This window comes from Lontra canadensis, unplaced genomic scaffold (assembly GCF_010015895.1).
Source record: "Lontra canadensis isolate GAN:19392208 unplaced genomic scaffold, GSC_riverotter_1.0 scaffold30, whole genome shotgun sequence".
Lineage (NCBI taxonomy): Eukaryota > Metazoa > Chordata > Mammalia > Carnivora > Mustelidae > Lontra > Lontra canadensis.
Genome location: NW_022631024.1, coordinates 1,049,442 through 1,070,483, shown reverse-complemented (window position 1 = coordinate 1,070,483; position 21,042 = coordinate 1,049,442). Strand labels below are relative to the sequence as shown.

At 41.9% G+C, this 21,042-nt stretch overlaps 2 protein-coding genes across 2 annotated transcripts in view; both read left to right on the top strand.

Annotated features, from left to right (window-relative positions):
- Positions 1-1,331, top strand: part of LOC116872819 (zinc finger protein 420-like) — a 31,021-nt gene extending 29,690 nt beyond the window's left edge. Inside the window, exon 3 of the mRNA XM_032866345.1 lies at positions 747-1,331. Coding sequence (XP_032722236.1) covers positions 747-1,331 — 585 coding nt within the window. The remainder of the gene's footprint in view (positions 1-746) is intronic.
- A 14,343-nt stretch (positions 1,332-15,674) lies between these two features.
- LCN9 (lipocalin 9) lies at positions 15,675-19,537 on the top strand. The gene is made up of 7 exons (XM_032865628.1): positions 15,675-15,787; positions 16,124-16,260; positions 16,973-17,046; positions 17,724-17,834; positions 18,190-18,291; positions 18,446-18,491; positions 19,449-19,537. The coding sequence occupies exons 1-7, from the start codon at positions 15,695-15,697 to the stop codon at positions 19,456-19,458; spliced, it is 573 nt and encodes a 190-aa protein (XP_032721519.1). The 5' UTR covers positions 15,675-15,694; the 3' UTR covers positions 19,459-19,537.
- Positions 19,538-21,042: the final 1,505 nt, after the last annotated feature.

Genomic DNA, 21,042 nt, shown 5'->3' with positions numbered 1-21,042 from the left:
AGTGTTTCCATTTCTTTTACTCTCCTATCTGTATTGCTCCTTCCCCTCTTTAGACTTCCATATTAATCAGGACTTATACTGTATAATCTTTTGTTTCATCACAGCACTGGTTCATTTTTACTATTATTATTATTATTATTATTATTTTTCTGTTATTGATGAGCGAATTTTGTTTTTTTCCTTTTATATTCCAGAGGGAAGAGATACTATCTTTTCCTTAATCCTGGATACTATATCCAAAGTCAGAACATCAACTCCAAAGCAGAAAGCTTCTGAAAAAGAATAGTGTCATGGCATAATGTTAGACATTTTTCTAAATGATGGTTCCTAAAACTTTGCAATAGAAGAATTGGAATTTGATAACTAAGTTGAGAAACACTAGTAAAAGTGAATTACAAGCAAAATCATTAATATAATAATTTTCAGGAAATATTTAACCTGAGCTCAACTCTTTTCAAACAACTGAGAGCTTCTAAAGATAATTGTGACATAATTATGACATAAATGATAGAAGCTTAAAGCATAGGTATCCGTTGATTTTTTTAAAAGGCAACTCATAAATGGGAGATAATTGATTAGATATAAGCAAGGATGCATTTTTATCTCAAACCTTACTTATTCTGGAAAAAGTTTAAATGTAAAGCCATAGTTCAGTACTAATGGAACCTAAGAAAATTTGTATGAGAGAGAAGCATGAATGTAAACTATGCGGTAAATCCTTCAGCCGGAACACTAATCTTATTCAGCATCAAAGAATACATACCGGAGAGAAACCTTACGAATGCAATGAATGTGGAAAAGCTTTTAGTCAGAGCACTAATCTTATTCAACATCAAAGAGTCCATACTGGGGAGAAACCTTATGAGTGTAGCGAATGTGAAAAAACTTTTAGTCATAGGTTATCGCTTAGAAATCATGAGAGAATTCATACTGGAGAAAAACCCTATCCTTGCAATGAATGTGGGAAGGCTTTCAGTCATATTTCAGCCCTTACTCAACATCACAGAATTCATACTGGAAAGAAGCCATATGCGTGTATTGAATGTGGGAAAACCTTCAGCCGGAGCACACATCTTATTGAACATCAGGGAATTCATTCTGGGGAAAAATCCTACCAGTGTAAGGAATGTCAGAAGACTTTTTGCCATAGCACATCACTAATCCGACATCAGAGAACTCACACCAGAGAAAGACCCTATAAATGTACAGAATGTGGAAAAGCCTTCAGTCATACCCCAGCCTTCATTCAACATCAGAGAATTCATACTGGAGAGAAACCCTACCAGTGTGATGAATGTGGGATATCTTTGTTTAAGTTCAGCCCTTACTAAACATAAGCAAACACACACAGGAGAAACCTTATAAATGTAATAAATGTAGTGATGTTTTCTATCATAGTACATCTTTAATTCGACATCAAAGAACTCATTTTAGAAATGAAATCCTATCAGAGTAATGCATGTGGGGAGCCTGCAGCCATAGGTCATCACTTATACCTGAACACTCAGTGGTAAGAAATTCCAAGATTGTTAATGCAAGAAAAACTTTAGGCAAAATGTTCATTTTGTTTATACTGAGAAAAAGCATTGTTCTTGCAATTAATCCTGAAAATGTGTTCTTGTTCAGATAAAAACTTAAAATGGAATTATCCCCAACCTGGTTTGTTTTTAAAAACACATTTGGAAAATTATTTAGAAATAATTTATTACATATTTATTTATTTGCTTATAATTAAAGGTTTTTCAGGCACAAAGTTTTAGTGGGATGATGAAAATTGTTTATATATCATCTTTTATCCTTTTAGTAATTCTCATGTTGTTCTTCACTGTTAAAGAAACCCCTTTATAGGGACGCCTGGGTGGCTCAGTTGGTTAAACAGCTGCCTTCGGCTCAGGTCATGATCCCAGGGTCCTGAGATCGAGTTCCACATCAGGCTCCTTGCTTGTCAGGGAACCTGCTTCTCCCTCTGCCTCTGCCTGCCACTCTGTCTGCCTGTGCTCGCTCTCTCTCCCTCTCTCTCTCTCTGACAAATAAATAAATAAAATCTTTAAAAAAAAACCACCTTTATAGCAGGTTTGAGTTTTTTAAATTAACAAGTTTGTCTAATAGCCATATAAGAGAATACGTCACAGAGAAATGTGCATTATTTTCTAGTATTCATGAAATATTTTTAATGGAATATATGTGTGTGTGTGTGTGTGTAGTTTCTTGCCAAAGTGTATATCATATATACATAGTCCATTAAAAATATTCCATGAATACTGGAAATATGTGTATATATATACACACATATATATGTATATATATTCCATTAAAATATAACTAAAGTGTATATACATATATTTTTCTATACTTGTGTACATATATGGTATATGGTCCATTAAAAAATATGTCTACAAAGATAATATTAAACTCTTCCTAAGGGAAATATTCAACCCTTCCCATTTTTTAAAAACCACAATAAGATAAGAAGTAGATAGAAGGGGCGCCTGGGTGGCTCAATGGGTTAAAGCCTCTGCCTTCGGCTCAGGTCATGATCCCAGGGTCCTGGGATCGAGCCCCGCATCGGGCTCTCTCCTCAGCGGGGAGCCTGCTTCTCCCTCTCCTCTGCCTGCCTCTCTGCCTACTTGTGACCTCTGTCTGTCAAATTAAAAAAAAAAGTAAATATGAATAAGTTAAAATGGCAACATAAAACTTATTTAAAAATCACAGAATAATTTTGTAAGTAACTTTTCTGTTAAAGGATAAAGCCAAACAGAAAAAAAGACAGTTATTAGAAAATAATAAAATTAAGGCATAAGTTAAGTATTACATTCCAGAAAAAGGAAATAGAATAATGACGTAAAACCAAGGAAAATAAAAGAAATGCCTCAATAAATATAAAATACACATCAATGAAATAGGTACAAAAATATGTTTGATGAGCCAATAGACAAACTCTAGCAAGTAGGACAATGGGAAAGAAAGGGAAAAAGCAACATCTATAAGAAAAGGAATATAAATATAAATAAAAGGAAAATTAAATTTTCTGATTCAATGAATAACAAGCCAAATCTGTTTTGTAAAATCAATACTGAGATACATCATAGGACCTCCAAACTAGTTCAAAAGTAGAAATGTACATTAATAAAGAGGATTTACTTAGCAGAGGATATAAAAATATTTGGCAAAGTTCTACAGGCATTGGTGTTTTTTTAAATTAGGGATAGAAGGAAACCTAACTTATATTGATAAAGGATATTTATTAGAAACCTATGTAAACATTATGAATAGCCAGAAGCATTCTTATCAGAAAGAGGAATGAGAAATGATGTTTGATATCAATACTATTAACATTCCTCTGAAGGTCCCAGATAACTTAATAAGAGAAAAAATTGAGCTAGTAATATTTGAAAGAACTGATATTATTTGAGATGGTATGTTTGGTGACTAGAAAATCTAACTGGAGGGGCACCTGGGTGGCTCAGTCAGTTAAGTGGCTGTCTTCAGCTCAGGTCATGATCCCAGGATCCTGGGATTGAGTCCTGCATCGGGCTCCCTGCTCAGTGGGAAGCCTGCTTCTCCCTCTCCCTCCGCCTGCCACTCTGCCTGCTTATGCTCTCTCTCTCTCTTTCTCTCTGTCAAATAAATAAATAAAAAGAAAATCTAACTAGAACTTGTAAGGTGGAGATATATAGTCTATCAACAATGTGTAAATAAAAAACTATCTTAAGTAGAAAAATAGGAAATGTGATAGGAAAAGTGACAGTCACAATATTGACCAAAAATCTAAAAATACCAGGAATAAGAAAAATCCAAAAGATGTTTATAGGAGAAAATTTTCCAGAAGAACATAGAATAATGTAATAAATGAAGAAATGTGTTTGAAAAATAATATAAAGATGTCGATTTGTTTAAAATTTATCTTTGATTTGTAAATTTAAATCAAATCAATGGAATTTTTAAAAAGGAACAGTTTTATTGAGGTGTTATTCTCACACCAAAAATTTCACTCTTTTAAAGTACAATTCAGTGGTGGTTAGTATATTCAAAGTTGTGGTACCGTCATCACTATCTAATTTCAGAACATTTCACCACCTCATTAGCAGTAATTCCCTATTGCCCTTCTCCCTCTGGCCTCTGGTCACTACTCATCTACTCTCTTTTTGTGGATTTGTCTACTCTAGCCTTTTCATATCAGTTAAATAACAGAATGTGTGTGTCCTTTTGTGGCTGGCTTCTTTCACTTAGCATTAATATTTTCAAAGTCCATCCATGTTGTAACAAGCATGAGTACTTAATTTCTTGTTATGGTGGAATAAAATTCCATCGTATGGGTCTACCAGATTTTGTTTTCCATTCATTAGTTTATGGCCGTTTCAGTTCCCACTTTTTGGTTATTGTGAATAATGCTGCTGTAAACACTCATGTATAAATTTTTGTATGGACGTGTTTTTAGTTCTCTTGGGTATATACCTGGAAGTGAAATTGTTGAGTCACAAGTTAACTCTATGTTTACCTTCTTGAGGAAATGTCAGATTATTTTCCAAAGCAGTTGCATCATTTTATAAGCCCGCCAGGAACGTGAGGGTTCTTATTTTTCCGCATCCTCATCAATACTTGTTTTCTCTGTTACATGTATATTTTCATAAATTTCATAAAGTTACATGTATATTTTCATAAATTTTTCCACACACATGCAATAGGTGCATTTTTCATAAATATTTTTATAAATACACATAGATATATATTTTCTTTGGCGAAATGTCTGTCCAGATCCTTTGCCCATTTTAAATTAGATTATTGTCTGTTTGTTGAATTGTAAGAATTCTTTATACTGGATACTAAACCCTTATAAATGTAATTTGCAATTTTTCTTTCCTGTTCTGCGGGTTTTCTTTGATGTTCTTTGAAGCAGAAAAGGTCTTAATTTTGATGTAGTCCACCTTACCTATTTTTTTCTTTTATTGTTTGTCCCTTTGTTGTAACCCAGAGTTGAAGAGTTATGTATTTTCTTCCAACAGTTTAACAGTTTTAGTGCTTACTGTTAAGTCTATGATCCATTTCGAGGTAACTTTTTTGTATATGGTGTGAGGTAGGGGTCCACCATTATTCTTCTGCATGTGGATATTCAGTTATCCCAGCACCTTTGTTGAAAAGACTATTTCCCACATTTAATTGTTTCAGCATCCTTGTCATCCAATGGGATTTTAAAATAAAATTTAGCACACTAAATATATTTGAATAACTAAAAAAATGTTAATTAGGAGCAACAAATGGGGCTTGCCCTCCAAGCAGTTCAAATAGTAGTCTGTAGGAAACAAAATAGTTGGTACACTGCAGATGAAACCATAGGATCTGGAGAACAGAAAACAGAAAAATATATGAGAATTTAGTTTATGGGAACAGTAGCATCCCAAAATGGTGGAGAAAAAATGGACCAGTCATTAAATTATATTTTGCTTTTTGCCCCATTTTGCAGTTCTCCAAAAGGAGACTGGCCACTTGATAAAGTGTTAAAGCTTGTGTGTCTCACCTAAGCGGTCTCTTTTAAGCCATTTTTAACAGCACAAAGAGAAGTTGGTGAAAAAGATCTGGAGGGTTCCAGAGCTGCTTTGGGGACTTTCTCCATCTTACTCCTCTCAAAGTGAGACCAGCGGGGGTTGAAATGATCCCTGTGGGTAGAAACCACCACTATGTGGGACTGGGGCTTTAATTGAACTCTCCTGGTGCGCCATGGCAGGACGCACCCGCCCCCACCCCCGCCCCCACTAGCCCAGCAGAACTGCACGCGCCCACCCACCCCTGCCCCCAGAGAGGACGTGCCAGAGCCAGCACCCCAACACTGAGGGGCACAAGGAGGCCAACGGAGAGGAGCGGTGGATCCCTGCAGGCAACACCCACCCCCTCAATTTATTTTGAGTTTACTTTGCTCTTCCACGAGCCTCATAAAGTGAAACGTTAGGGCACTGATTTTTAGACTTCTATTCTCAAAAGAAAAGCATTTATAACTACAATGTTCTTCCAAACAGGGCATTAGCGGCACCCCTCACCCCAGATTTTGATATGACACATCTTCATTGTTATTCAACCGACCTGAACATTCTCTAATTTTGTTGTGATTTCCTTTTTTTTTTTTTTTTAAGATTTTATTTATCTATTTGACACAGAGAGAGAGAGAGAGAGATCACAAGCAGGCTGAGAGGCAGGCAGAGAGAGAGAGGAGGAAGCAGGCTCCCCGCTGAGCAGAGTCCAATGCGGGGCGCGATCCTAGGACTCTGAGATCATGACCTGAGCCTAAGGCAGAGGCTTTAATCCATGGAGCCACCCGGGTGCCCTGTGATTTCCTCTTTGATTCGGGCTCTGGCTGCCCCCTCTGGCGGCGCTGGTGCCAAGCCCTGGATGCCTTTATTTAAGCCCGGGAGGCCTCGAAACCGGTCCCCGCCTCCAGCGATCCTGCCACCAAGTGCTGGGCCTTGAGGCCCCTCACGGTCCTCGCCAGAGCCGGATGACCCCGTGCGTGAACTCACGCGCTCACGGGCACACCGCACCCTGCGGAGCCGAGCGCGGGCCCTCCTGCCGTCCTGCCCCGGTGGCCCCAGTGTACCCTGGGTTGGGCACGTTGGCCCCGCCTCGCGTTCTTTTCTGGATCCCCATTTTCTTCCCGGCGCCCAAGAGGTTTCCCGACTGGTCTCTTTGGCCTACTTCCAGGGCTTGGCGAGGGCCCGGTGGAAGAGAGAGACCGAAAAGAGCGGGTGGAGGGCTAACCTCTCTCAGGAAGTCTGGCGGACAACTAATTGGACCCCCGTGGGGTCGCGCTGGAAGCGGTGGCCCCACGCACGCGTGCTTTGTCTCCGCCTAGCGGCCACCAGCCTCAACTGCAGCCTCCCTGGGCCGTGCCTTTAGGCAATTGTGGATTCGCCCGCGGAGAAAAGGAGCTCCAGGGCCAGGGAGAGCTCGCCTGGCTTAGCAGTGGATAGGGAGTCAGAATTTAGACTGTAGGGTGTGTCAGTTAGAATGGGAGGACACAGATTCTTTCAATTCCCATTTCAAAAAGCCCACAAAAACATCAAGATAAAACAAAGAAAGAAAGGACAGAGTAAAAAGAGATTAGTGATGTGTAAAAATAGGAAGGTAATAGAACTAGCATATAAGTCAGAATCATCATTCTCAGGAAAAAAACGAGGAAAAAATTAGACAATGACTAGTTAATGTAGTTGAGGCAAAGTGAGAAGGAAACAAGAAGGCACTAACTAATGAAAAATGCCAAGGGAACTGGACCTCAGAAGCAGAACTGGCTAACTAATTTGTAGGGCCCAGTGCAGAATGAAAAGTCAGGAATCCACGTTCAAAAAAGCAGGGAGGGACGCCTGGGTGGCTCAGTCGGTTAAGCTGCTGCCTTCGGCTTGGGTCATGATCCCAGCATCCTGGGATCAAGTCCTGAATCAGGCTCCTTGCTCAGCGGGGAGCCTGCTTCTCTCTCTGTCCCTGCCTGCCACTCTGCCTGCTTGTGCACTCTCTCTCTCTGACAAATAAATACATAAAATCTTCAAAAAAGCAGGGAAACTGTGCCCTGAAAGGTACAACAGTAGAACAGTTTTTTTTTTTTTTCCCTCCTGTGGTCTTCATTGTCATTTATTAGCATACATTTTCCTTTTCATCTTCCTATTGTGCAATGTTGGCTTTAAATGGGATAAACAGCATTCAGTGCAAATGTAGAATCACCAGAATTAAACGAGTTGGGTTTTGTAATTCATGTATGCAGATGTGTTTCATTCTCTCAGTACAGTAGAAGAATGCCACACAAAACTAACTCACTTTTCATTTCATTTCTTGACATGTGCGCATTCCACCATCACGCTCTCTGTCCAGCTTCCTGATGAGTGAGTAAGGACCACTTACTCAAAAGGATCTCCATGTCGTGCTACCTTTTCTTTCCTGTCTTTGTCATAATTTTCAGCATTAGTAAATGCAGGGATATATCTCTAATGAAAAAGGACAAGATGCGGTTCCTTGGTATCTTTTGTATTTCTTACACCATCACTGGCTTCTTGCTGAGATGGGAGCGAGTTTCTCCTTGGAACAGAAAGCTCGGCCTCTCTTTAGTCATCAGCACCTGTATTTCCTCAGTTGTCCATACAACACACTCCACCTTTCTTGAGTCTCACAGAGTTCCTTCCTACTCACTGTGGGTCCACTGCGATCCTTGTTCATGGGACATGGGAAACACCATGTGCAAACGGAGAGCGAGGAATGGCAGACTTACTTATTGTGCGAACATCCTCTGTCCATGCACCTGCTCCTTGTCCCAGTGGGCTTCATCCCTGGGAAACGAGCCCTGCCCAGAAGCACATGGGTGCACAGCCCCATCCATGTGATCCGTCTGTGGGTTTACAGGTCAATCCCTGCTGCCTGAGTGCAGAGCAGAGCATGGATCAATGACCCACTGAGCCAGGTGCACCGCGGGGCTCTGGGCCATGCACACACCCAGGAGCGTGAGTCTCCAGCCTGTCAGGGGCTACTTGCAGTAAATAATGCTCCCATGGGTAAAGAGCACCAGTATCGGCCTGGGCTCGCAGACTTCCAGACAGGTGGCTGTGCTCATGGCCTTACCTTATGTGGTCCCTCTTTTTTTTTTTTTTAAAGATTTTATTTTATTTATTTTACAGAGAGAGATCACAGTAGACAGAGGCAGGCAGAAAGAGAGAGAGAGAGAGGGAAGCAGGCTCCCCACTGAGCAGAGAGCCTGATGTGGGACTCGATCCCAGGATCCTGAGATCATGACCTGAGCCGAAGGCAGCGGCTTAACCCACTGAGCCACCCAGGCGTCCCTATGTGGTCCCTCTTAATATGACTTACACTGGAACTCAGTGGTGTAATGTTATTACACATCTTTTCTTCCAGAAACATCCATTTTTCTTAGAGTTACTTACTATTTTGTAGTTTTACTTTCCTTATGTATCTCTCTCTTAATTCATTATGTGGCGGAAGTATAAATTGCCTTTAAATTATTTCTTTTCTTCCTCTTCTTCCTGTTTTATCTTCCTTCTCCTCCTCCTCCTTTTAAACTTGGAGGCTCAATCCTGGCGCTTAACCCCGTCTCCAGTCAGGTACTTGCTCTTGTCTGAGAACGTTCCTTTCCCGTTATTTTTGTGGATCTCCCTTTGCTTCTCTTGTGTACCATCCCGGGTCCACATCTTTCTTTTTCTTTGCTCCCTTCCTCATTTTGTGACTCTCTTCCTCCAAAAACTTCTCAATAAATGATTCGTGGAAGTGAATATGTTCAACTTTTCATAGGTGAAACAGTGTTGATCCTATTTATACATTTGAGAGTTTGGCTGGATTTTGTGAACTGTGGATTCAAAATTACATTCTCTCACGAGTTTGAAGTTATTTTGCCATCATTTCTGAGCTTCTAGTGTTTTTGTTAAGAATGCCATCTGAATTTGCGGACGGGGACACGAGGCTGGGCTTGGAGAGGTCAACACCACGAGCCCTTCGGACGGTTTTCTAGGTGGGATGGGAAGACGAGGATTTTGAGTGGTGGAGTAAAGTGATTCCGTTGCCTGTTTTTATAAGTTTGCTCTGGAAGCTGTGCAGAAGATTGGTTAGGATTATGGTTAGGTTGTGGGTGGAAATCAACGAGATGAAGATGAGAGCCAAGAGCTTTTGCTAGATTTCTCAAATTTGTCAAAATAAAACTTTTCCAATTTTCAGACCATAACATGTACCAGTTCTGTAGACCGCTGAGACTCTTCCTCTAATAGTTGCGAATTATATTTGTATATATGCATATGACAAAAATAAGCTACCATTTAATTCTCCCGAGGGCCGAAACCTCACAATACAGCAGGACGAAAGGAAGCTCCAAGAGGCTGTTCCCGCAGGTCCCGCTGGTGCTGTTCCTACACCAGCAGTGGGGCTGGGACGCAGCGCGGTTCTCTGGCTGGCCACCAGGGGGCCACACCGCGCCTTGCTGCACTTTCGGCGCAGTTGCCATGGAATAATCTGGGGAATTGCTGAAATGTTTGGAAACAAAAAATATCTTCCTTTAAGCAAAACAGGCCTGTGTAGTGCAGCTGTGATCGTCCATCCTTTGGGGGGAAAAACAAACAAACAAACCACCAGAGAAGCATCAGTTTGTTGTCAGAAGATGAAATTTGCCAAGCCCTGTAGAGATCATTTGATGCTTCCTAGTGGGGGCGCTACTGTTGTATTGGATGAAACAGTTCCACGTGGGGGACTAGCCCAGGTATGGCAGAAGGGTTGGCATCCCTGGATCCAGGACACCAAATGTCAGTAGCACTCACCAGTCAGAGTAAAACCCAAAAATGCCACAAACCCGCCCCCATTTCCAAAACCTCTCGGGACTAGTGCCCTCCACGGTGATGAACCACTGAATCTTTTCATTTTTATCCTGGGTAAATTGAGGCCAGAAAGGGGAAAGAACTTGGCCAAGTCACAGACATACACAAAACAGTCAGCAAGGATTTGTTGAAAACTTGCTACACGGGGTCCAGACATTCTACTAGAAGCTGGCTGGGGTGGGGGACCAAGGGGAGGGTGAAGATCACAAGAAATACAAAACATGGTCTCTGGCCTCAGAAGAGGAGAGAAGAGAGTGTAAGGACTAGTATTTTCTGGGAATCTATTGCATTCTAACACTTTCTAAACCTTTTCATGTTATCTTTGCAACAACTCTTTGAGGAAAGGGAGGTTCACAGGGGTTCATTGTAGTCGGAATTTGAATCCAGGTTTTTCTGACTCCAAAGTCACTATTATCTTTTCAATGGAAAGATGAGTCTCTGGGTAACTTGGGGCCATGTGCACATAAGTACTTGCTGAATTTTAATGAGTGGCTCTGGATTAATAATTAATAATTAATTAATTAATAATTAATAATCCTAGTGGATCACTGGGATTATTGGTTTTCTGACCTAGAGGGAACCTTCATGCTGGGGTAGAAACTAGACATTAGAAATTGATTTTAAATTAAAAAAAGGAACTCCACCCCCAAAAGGAAAAGAAATTAGGTAAAGGTTCTGCTTTCACTTCTGCTCCTACGTTATGTGGGACGAGAACTATGGACCTCTTTTGAGGAGACTCCTCATTTCTGGATACTAAGATGGTGTGCCAGACGTGGAGAGGCATTGCTCAGATTCCCCCTCCAAGAAAGAGCTCCTGGCTGAGCTGTGAGGAGTGTGGTTAGCTGACAGCCTCCACGGCTCAGATTTGCCTCAGTTCTTGAGCTGAGGTACTGGTCTTCTTGAGGTGGCTCCAGCCAATGACCAAACATGACTATGGTACAAAGTCCTATCTAATTTCTGCCTGACGCAGGACTCTTCCAACATCCTTCAGAGCTTCCCACTGGGCTGACAACTTTTGTTGGATCTATGTCACCTTTTCCTAATCCTTCTGTAATCCTGCCTCTTCCTTTTTCCTTTCACAAATGTTGCTCTCTGGTAAGCCTTTTACACCCCAAATCTGTCCAGTATCTGCTTTCCAGAGGACCCAGCTGACACAGATGGTATGTTGTTAGCCCCAAGCAACCTTTCATTCATAAAGGGCGTGGATATTTTTGAACTGGATTTGAGTTGGTACCAAGAGAATAAATAATCACGCTGGGTGCTAGGGACCAAAAAATACTTCCATTCTGGCACATGAATTAAATAAGCTTGTGTTTCTTCCTATTCTTGGCACTGACAATGTTTTGATATTATATAACATGGCTCGGATGTTCCCACTGGCTTTCTCAGGGAGTGATCTGTTCAATTCATTAAAAGTATGACTGAAGTCAAGGTCACTAAGTCCATTTCCAGTCAGCCAATTCATTTCAGTCGAGTTGCCTGGCTCTAAATGGATTGTTATCCATTCATATATGGATTCCATAAGCCCCTTGCCCACACGCTGAGTCGCAATGTAGACCAATCGTTTCTCAACCACCTGGAAGACTGTCACCCTTCTCTTGGGTCACTTATAAAACATCCTGTATCTGGTGTTGTGTGAGGAAGTCCTAATGTGTTGGTGACTGGGTTCTTCATTTGAAGCCATGAATGAAAGGGAAGAATTTTTCCTTTTTGGTATGGAAGTACCTCCTAATTCCTTATAAGAAGAACAGTGTCTTCATGTCATCCATCCATCCATTCAATTAGCAAATATCCATTTACTAAGAAGAGTTGTTACATGCTTTTCACTGGGTCAGACTCTTGGCGGCTCCACCCAGAGTTCTACGTTTCTGAGAAATCTGCATGTGGCTTCCCCAGTTGTAACCACCAGGCAGACGCCTCTGAGCGTCTAAAGCATTGCTTATTCCTGTTCCATTCGTCCTTCATGTCAGAAACATCAAGCTTTGATCTTCGACAGATGAAGTCTTAAGAGTCGGGGTTCTGGGATCAGACAGTCTTAGCTTCAAATACGGGCTCTCCTACAGACTGCCAGTGTGATCCTGGTCTGTTTACTTAACCTCTCTGAATCTTAGTTCATACCTCTGTAAAACAGGATAATCCCTATCATATAAAGCTCCTATGAGGATTAAATGAAAGGATATTTATAAAACACTTATCTAATACTGAGTTATGACTCTATTTCTGACATTAAAATATTGTTTTTGTATATCAGGCTCTTGGACAGATGATATTTGTACTGTTGCCTCCTCATTGTAACTATTTGCCTTGGTGAGTGGATTCTGGCACAGTCCCATCCTTGAACAAATGTGACTTTGAACAAGACCTTCTTTCTTTGATTACCAGATTGTTCCTAAGTTTGATGAAGCCTGAAAGTCTTAAATATAAAAGTTGCTGATGCAACTTTACTGTAATAAAGCAATTTGGATTCAGGCTTCATGTTTGAAATGTAGCTATAGGATTGAATATTCGCTCTCTGGTCTTAAAAGATTGGTAGATATTTGGGGCCTAGGCAGTTCATCCCTGGAATGACCCTTAACAAGAGTCAGGACCCTACTCAGCTGATCCCATAAAAGATAAGGTGCAAAGACTAGCTTCCCAATACAGCATCAGAGGCCAGAAAGTACCCTTAGTCCATCTGCTGTCATTGTGCTGACTGGGACGGCCTCATCAGAGGTGCTGTTTGTCCCCTAGCAGAAGGGAAGGTGTCCATGTCTTGGGGCCCATAAACTGGAAGGGCAAGTCCATTCTCAGCTCTTTCCCCACAAAACCTTGACTTCCCAGAGACCCTCTCTCTCCCTCTCCACTGGACTGGGAAAGGATGGATGTCTATTAAAGCTTATGCTCCACTCATCTGAAGGGAAGAAATTCTGCCTCTGCTCCTGGGCTTAAATGGTCAGTCTTTAACTGAGTCAAATCACATTTTAGTCTTTCCCCTTTTATTCCTCATCTTCATTACTATTGGCTTGCAAATAAAAAATATATATATTATTGCAAGTATTTTCTCCCAAATTGTCTCTTTCATTCTTTTGTGACTTTTATAAAACAGAACTGTTTAATTTTGATCCTGTCCTATTTATGAAATTGCTGTTTTAGGACTCATCCTTTCAGTATTGTATCTAGAAAATCTTTGCCTAACATAGGGTGACAGATATTTTCTCTCTGTTCTCTTTGAAAAGTTTGTAGTTTTAGGTTTTCAGTTTATGTCTATGATCCATATTGTGTTAAGTTTTGTATATGATGTAAGAATTGAAATTCATCTCACTGCATGGATAGCCAACTGTTATAGCATCATTTGTTGAAAATATCATATCCTTTGACAAAAATCTGTCAGTCATTCATATAGGTGTTGATCACGCTAATACCACACTGTCTTTCTTATGGTAGTTTTATTTAAAAATCTTGAAATAGAATATTGTTAATCTTCCAACTTGTTCATCATTTCCAAATTTGTCTTGGCTATTCTAGACCCTTTGCATTTTCATATAAATTTAAAATCTATTTTCCAGTTTCTAGCAAAAAAAGTCCCTACTGTGATATTGATGTTGGTTAAGCAAATGGAGGAAGTAATGTACACAGCCTTTGCCACCAATTCAAGGTCAAGTCTTCCATCAAGGGGCAGGAAAACCCATAGCCAACCCATAGTGGCTAAAGTTACATAGAACTCAAAATCCCAGTGCCTGGATGCTGGTTGAGCAGGAATTAGGAATAGACACGGGGGCTGGAGTGACTTTTTTTTTTTTAAAGATTTATTTATTTATTTGAGAGAAAGAGCGAGGGAGCTAGCACAGCAGGAGAAGGGAGAGAGGGAGAGAGAGAGAAAATCTCAAGCAGACTCTGCACTGAGCACAGAGCCTGATGTGGGGCTCTATCTCAGGACCCTGAGATCATGACCTGAGCCAAAATCAAGAGTGAGATACTTAGCCGAGTGAGCCACCCAGGTGTTAATGGAGTGCCTCTTTCAGTGGAGCTGCAGATAAAATGCCACAGTTCCTAGGTTCACTGCCTTGTGCACAGCCCCATCCATGACACCAACATCTTTCTGTTTGGGGGGTAGTGCAGAAGGGGGCAAGGTGCAAGGCATAAATGAACCACAGCTTTTGACAAGCCCCAGCTGGGGGCCAAGACCCTACTCACCTGCAATGCTCTTCCCACATGCCCTCCGCAGCTTCATACTCTCCCTAACTTTGAAGACCTATGCCAAGTCCCACCTTCTCCAGGAATAATTCTCTGGACAGTATGTGCCAGACATTACGCTGAGGGTTCTACACATCATCTCATCTAATCCCTATAGTAATCTATGAGGAATAGATTTTGAAGATTTTGAATAGATTTTGAAGCCTTATGGCTTCAGAATGGCAGAGATAGGAAGGAAGCCCAGATCTACATTAACTCCAAAGCCAGGTTCTTAAGCCCTTTCTACATGATACCACCTCCTCAGTGTTACCCCTTTTCTGACCTACGATGGTTTGGACTTAGTCTTGCTCAGTTGGGTTATTTCATATGCTTGTAGAATCAAGTTTTCATTGAGGAAATGAAGCATTTCCCCAACTCCATTGAAGGTTACCTGAAGGAACAGATGACATCTTGCACTTCTCCATCTCTCTTACAAGGCCCTGTGGTCTAGTGAGGTATACACAGGGTTAAACAATTTGTCCGTTCATTGTGGGGGAAGGGGGAAACCACAGTGGTTCAGAGAATAAGGAAAAGAAATTAAAATATACTGAATACCAGAAACCATATTTCATTATTTTATTTGATCCTATTTTGATCAACTCTATTTTAATGTTTTGTGAAAGGTACTATCATCTTTGGTAGAGATAGTTTCTTTGCTTCTGAAATTAATAACAATGGAGCAGCATGCACAATTCTGCACACTATGTGAGTGGTCGAATATTGACCCCTACACACTCCTCTTCCCAGTTATAGTGCGTTCCCACCACACATCATTGCCTTTCTGATTCCAAGCCAGATCCACGGTTAAATCTGGTTCCAAAAGGCAGCTCTTTCCGCACCCCCCCCAACTATTTTTCTTGCGTATGTGTTTTGGGAAATTTAAGGCCACCAAGTAGATCTAAAAGAGATGAGACTGCCAAGTTTCAAAAGGGCAAGAACAATTCTTGGCCCCACACCAGTGAATGACAGACCATTTCACGGAGTGGGAGGAGAAAAGGAGAAAAGGTGGTGTCCCCTAGACAAAAAAACCAGACCCAGACCAGATACAAAAACAGAGGAGCTGGGGAGTGGAGCCACCATCCAGTAGAGACTCCCTCTCAGCGACTGTGGGGAAGACGGTACTATCTCCTGCCAAGATGAAGCTGCTGTTGCTGGGTCTGGGGCTGATTCTAGTCTGTGCCCACGAGGAAGGAAATGATGTTGTGAGAAGCAACATCGATGATTCGAAGGTAAAGTTGGTAGAGTGCAGTAGCTTCCTACCTGGGGGATGGTATGGAGGAATCTGGGGCAACATGGCCGTACTGGAGGGCGGGTGCTCAGACTTTCCACTAAGAGCAGTTGTCCCATGTGAAAAGATGGCAAAGTTTGAGGGACCTCTCTTCTCCCTGGAGGGACAGTTGAAAGAGCCCTAGATGTGGCACCAATTGACCTGAGGTCTAATTCCACGTTCATGTCACCATCATGAGTCCCAGCCCACAGGCCAGGGTTCACAGAGACACGTGATGTGTCTCTGTGGTGTTCCCTTTCCTCTTTTCTTACCCAATGCTTTTACTGATTTATTACAGATTTCAGGATATTGGTATTCCATTCTCTTGGCCTCCGATGTCAGGGAAAAGATAGAAGAAGGTGGCAGCATGAGGGTTTTTGTGAAACACATCGAAGTCCTGAGCAACTCTTCTCTGCTCTTTAACATGAGTACAAAGTAAGTGTGGCCTTTTTCATTTGGGAAAGGAAACATGAGAGTCTGAATATGGCGTTGGAACTCTGTGTGGGGCACACAGGCGTACACATACATCCCGGGTCTGTACTCAAAATCAGAGCCCATTACGTGACACTGATCCAGGACCTAGAGAACCTGGGCCTTTTCTAGATTCAGAGAAAAGAATCGTGACAGAAATATATTAAAGCAGGAGTAGAGGAGGTAAGGGGTAGAGAGTTTCAGAATCATAAGGAGTGTGGCATAGGTTTGGAGCACAAGATTTGGAATTGGCACCCTATCTCTCCCTTGAACCTCTCTCTTACTACCTGTATGACCAAGAAACTTCATCTCTTTCCACCCCAACTTTCCCTTGGGTAAAGAGGATAATAATAATTCCCTTGTGGTGTTTGGCAAGGACCATGTGAGGTAATGTTTGTAGAGCACTTTTCTGAGAGGTTGGCACATGGTGAGTCTGTGGCTAATTATCTAACCAGGTGTTTGTAGTAATAGCGGGAAATGGTGGCAGAAGACCAGTGATGGAAGCCATTGATTCATTCTTAAAGTGTCACCTGAAGTGAAGTAATGCAAATAAAAGCTCTTTGGAAACTGCACCCCCAAAGTGTTCAACAGTTAAGTGGAATCAGAAACTCATAAGTAGAGTGTGGGGGAGCTAGTCCATCAATACTCTGGGACATCAGCTTATTCTGTTTTACAGAGTGGACGGAAAGTGTACTGAGATTTCTGTGCTTACTAACAAAACAGAAAAGGATGGTGAATATAGTGTTGTGTGTAAGTACATGAAAACGTCTTTCTATATTCTACCTCCAAGCCCAAGAATTTACTAAACCCCAATATCTTCAGGATCTTGAGCCATTCCCGATAGTGTATACGCACATGATATAATGGGGGCCATCTAATAGACAATATCCTGAATTGGGAAGAATCTTGCATACAAAAGCCAATGCCTGGCACATCATACCATCAGATAAAGGAGGCAGTTTGGTCATATGTACGTCCACCAAGGAAAGAAAATTGGCAGAAAAACAAGTGGCAGGACAGCTTCTCATTCCCCGCCCAATTTCTGATGATGTCTGGTGGGCCATTGCCACAGCACATGGCTCAGCATATAGCACTGGGTATGGAAAGCCAGTGGGGCTTGTAGAGAGGACAGAGAACCAGTGTTGGCAGAGATGGTCAGGAGTGGTAGGTGAGTCTCAGGGAGGATGATAGAGCACAAGTTGCCACTTTGGTTAAATTTTTCTACCACTAGTAGTCATTGTACCAATATCCCTTGGGATGTTGCCTCATGAAGCCCACGGGAGATGTAGATGAAGGCATTAGATACCACTCTCTATCTCTTCCACCATATGCACTTGAATTTGTTTTGTGGATGAGACCAGGTAAAGGGTTTCCCTTGCTTCCCATGGACCAAACAAGCTCTGAGCTGTATTCTGTTTCCTCCACAGATGATGGATACAATGTATTTAGCATTGTTGAAACAGACTACACTGGCTATATTGTGTTTCATCTTGTGAATATCAAGGAGGAGCACACATTCCAACTGATGAAGCTCTATGGTAGAGTATTTTCAGGCCGACACTCATCTTGGGGTGGGGAGGGAGAGGAAGGAAGGTAAGCCTGGAGACAAAGCAGTCCTCCCAATTTTATCCTGGAATGTCTTAGCTCCCCTGAAGACAGATGCTCACCTTTGGTAATCCCTCAGATTACCAAATGGGAAAATGATAACATCTTTCATCATGCCAGAAGTATATCCTGAAGATGTCACATTCAAGACAGGTTATAACTCATCCCCAAGACTTCCACCTAGGCACCCAATCAGTGCTGTCCATTTCCCCGTCCATCTGGAGCCACCCCATCATGAGCCTCAGTGACATACTTAAGACACAACAGTTCCTGTCACTCTTCCCACAGCCCGAGAACCAGACGTGAGTGAAGAAGTCAAGAAAAGGTTTGTGAAATATTGCCAAAAACATGGAATTGTTGAGGAAAACATAATCGACCTGACCAAAGTTGGTAAGTTTAGCTATTTTTGGTTTTCCCTTCCTAAATTCCGATGTTACTGAAGGGGAAAAAAAAACAAGAGAAGACAATCCCCCCAATCAGTCCCCTATGTCTTACCCTGGAAAGTGAACTGGGGTCAGTGTTCTCATGTGCTCTGTCTTTCCAGATCGCTGTCTCCACACCCAGGGGAGTGAAGAGGACCAGGACTCCAGGTTGGTCATCTCTGGTGGAGAGGGTGGCCCAGGGATGAGTGCCTTCCAGAAGCATTAGGGGTTTGTGTCCAAAGATGATAATGAAAATAATTTGGTAAGGAAGCTTATGGGGAGAGCTTGAGATGTGGAACTGGAATGGCTGGGTTCAGGACTCATTCCTACCATGAGCTTTTGAACAAATGACCTACATTTACGAGGGGAACAACAATGTCTCCGCTACTGAGTTACTTCATGGACATAATGCTGGTGAAAGACCTCAGTAACTGGTGATGTGCTAAAAATGATTAAGACTTAAACATTTGAAAAGGGGAAAGAGTAACAGGGTGTGAGTTTCATAGTCATTCCTGAATATTCATGTACACACCCGCTTCTGTGTTCATGGTCTATCTTCCACGCCCAGAAGCCATCTCACCCTCTAATGTATGGCAGACGTTTCTTCCTTCCATCTCTGCTCATCTTTAACTTCTCATCTCAGATTAGAGCTGTCTGAACGCCTGCTTGTCTTGTAAGCTGGAAAATAGACTCTGAATTTTCTCTTTGGTTTCCTAGCTTAGATATATTGTGGAGCTTCGTTAAGATAATGTGGGTTGCATAAAGTCAGCCTTTATTAAATGTAGCTATGGCTTTGCCATTATCTCTCCATTTATCAAAATCTCTTCAAAATATCTCTTGCTGAAGATGGCAGAACAAGCCTAGCATCCCTCTTTGCTTCCTTTCTTTGTTTCATAGATTCAGTTTGGGGAAGATTAAGATGGAATTAGCAACAGAAAAAAAAAAAAAAAGGCATTTGCTCATTGCCCTCCCTCCCCTATTCTGAGAAATAACGTAGGTTAGAACACAGGTTGATATCTTCTTCTTCACCATTTGGCTTGATAATAAAAATTTTTTTTTGCTCTTAATTCAATCCACGAAGTACTTAATACATTTCTGTGTTCTCTTTTTCATCTGCTGATTTAGTGCTGAGTGAATGCTTCCTCATCTGGGCTCCAGGATCTTCCCTTGCATGGTCCCCACGCCATCTAGTAACAAGTTCTGGGACCTGATTTCCATCATGATCGCTTGTGGAAGCATTAGCTCTGTCTGCATTTTCAGGATCTTCCCTAATTGTCTAGGAAAACTCATCAACTGACCAAGAATCAAAGATTTCCTCCTAACTTCCAAATCTCTGCCATACCCAGGAGAACACTACCATGAATAAGACCTTCTTCTGCCTGGGCAATAAATGATTAGTCTTGCAGTCCTGTGGTTTGTTTTTGTGTATATGAGAGACGTGGGGCTGACGACAAACGAATGGGGGGGTGAACTCTGAACCCATAATCCTTCTCTAGCTTCTCAGAATCGTTCCTGAGTTTCTCCCTCCTCTGCAGTAATTCTCTGTCCCTGTGAGTGCCGCTTGCCCTTTGATTTGTCTATTTTTTGGAAATGGAAGGGCAAGGCAGAGAGAGAAAGAAATGATATGGGCAAACAGGGCCGAATCAGCACCGTCCTTTGGGTCCTTAGTACAGAGCTGGGTCCCTCACGCAGTGACTCATGCAGGGTTGGGAGCAAGTGTCACAGTGGCCAGTGGGGTCACAGAAGGAAGCTGACTGCCTGTGGCCTGCAAAGGAGATACCACCACCCATTAAGAAGGAAAAAACAGCCCCTGCTATTCTGGAACTAGCCTGACTCCCACCACTAGGCTTTAGTGTTATCACAAATTGGCCGTGATGCTCACAGCTAGACCACTGTTAATCCAATTAGACATAAACAATCTCATCAAACATCAACACCAGACTACGTCACTCTGAGATCATAAAAACAAGGTCATTGCGCAAATATGCCTTCTCTCTGCTAAAATGAGTGAATTCTACATCTTTATCCTCATGTTCATGTCCTCTCCTTATGGATAAGATTTATTAAGATAACCAATCTGACTAGCCCCTGCTTTCTGACTGCACCCAATAGAGAGTTTCCCCAGATCCTCCCCAAATCCTGTAGTAGGTTCTTCCTAACCCTCTCTTACTGAGATGCTCATGGTTCCCCATGGTGACGCTCTTCCTTCCTGCAATAATTAACCCAACTTGTTCAATTCCAGCATGTTCCTGGTGATCTTTGGTTGAAGAGTATTAATCTTTTTAGGATTAGAACCGGGACCCACTCCATGCATGTGCTGCCTGGAATTCTGGGAGGCACCAAGCTAAATCACAAATGCTAGGTCTGCTTTAATGCTATGCATGCTTAGGGGCTAGGACATGGGACCCTCCAAGGAGTTTGGCCTAGGCAACTAGGAGGATGGAATTGCCATTTTCTCCAGTCCGCTGGAGGAACCAGTGTAGTGGGGAAGGACCTCAAGATCTCAGTTTGGGACACTTCATTAGTTTATCTACCTTGCCTGCTATTAAAAAAAAAAAAAAAAAAGAAAAAAAAAAGGAGGGGGAACCCTACCATAATCCGGTGTGGTTTATTGAAGATAGAATTAATTTTGCCCTCCAATGAACAATCTGAAGCAAGAGTTCCAAGTTGACTGGCAATTCTGTTCTTTCTATCTTATTTCTCCAACTCTAGGACAGTT

Excerpts from the sequence above, each read along its gene's own strand:
- LCN9 (XM_032865628.1), top strand. The coding sequence starts at position 15,695 with ATGAAGCTGCTGTTGCTGGGTCTGGGGCTGATTCTAGTCTGTGCCCAC. Across the intron at positions 16,261-16,972 it reads CTCTTTAACATGAGTACAAA|AGTGGACGGAAAGTGTACTG; the intron begins GTAAGTGTGGCC and ends TCTGTTTTACAG. Across the intron at positions 17,835-18,189 it reads CCAACTGATGAAGCTCTATG|CCCGAGAACCAGACGTGAGT; the intron begins GTAGAGTATTTT and ends CTCTTCCCACAG.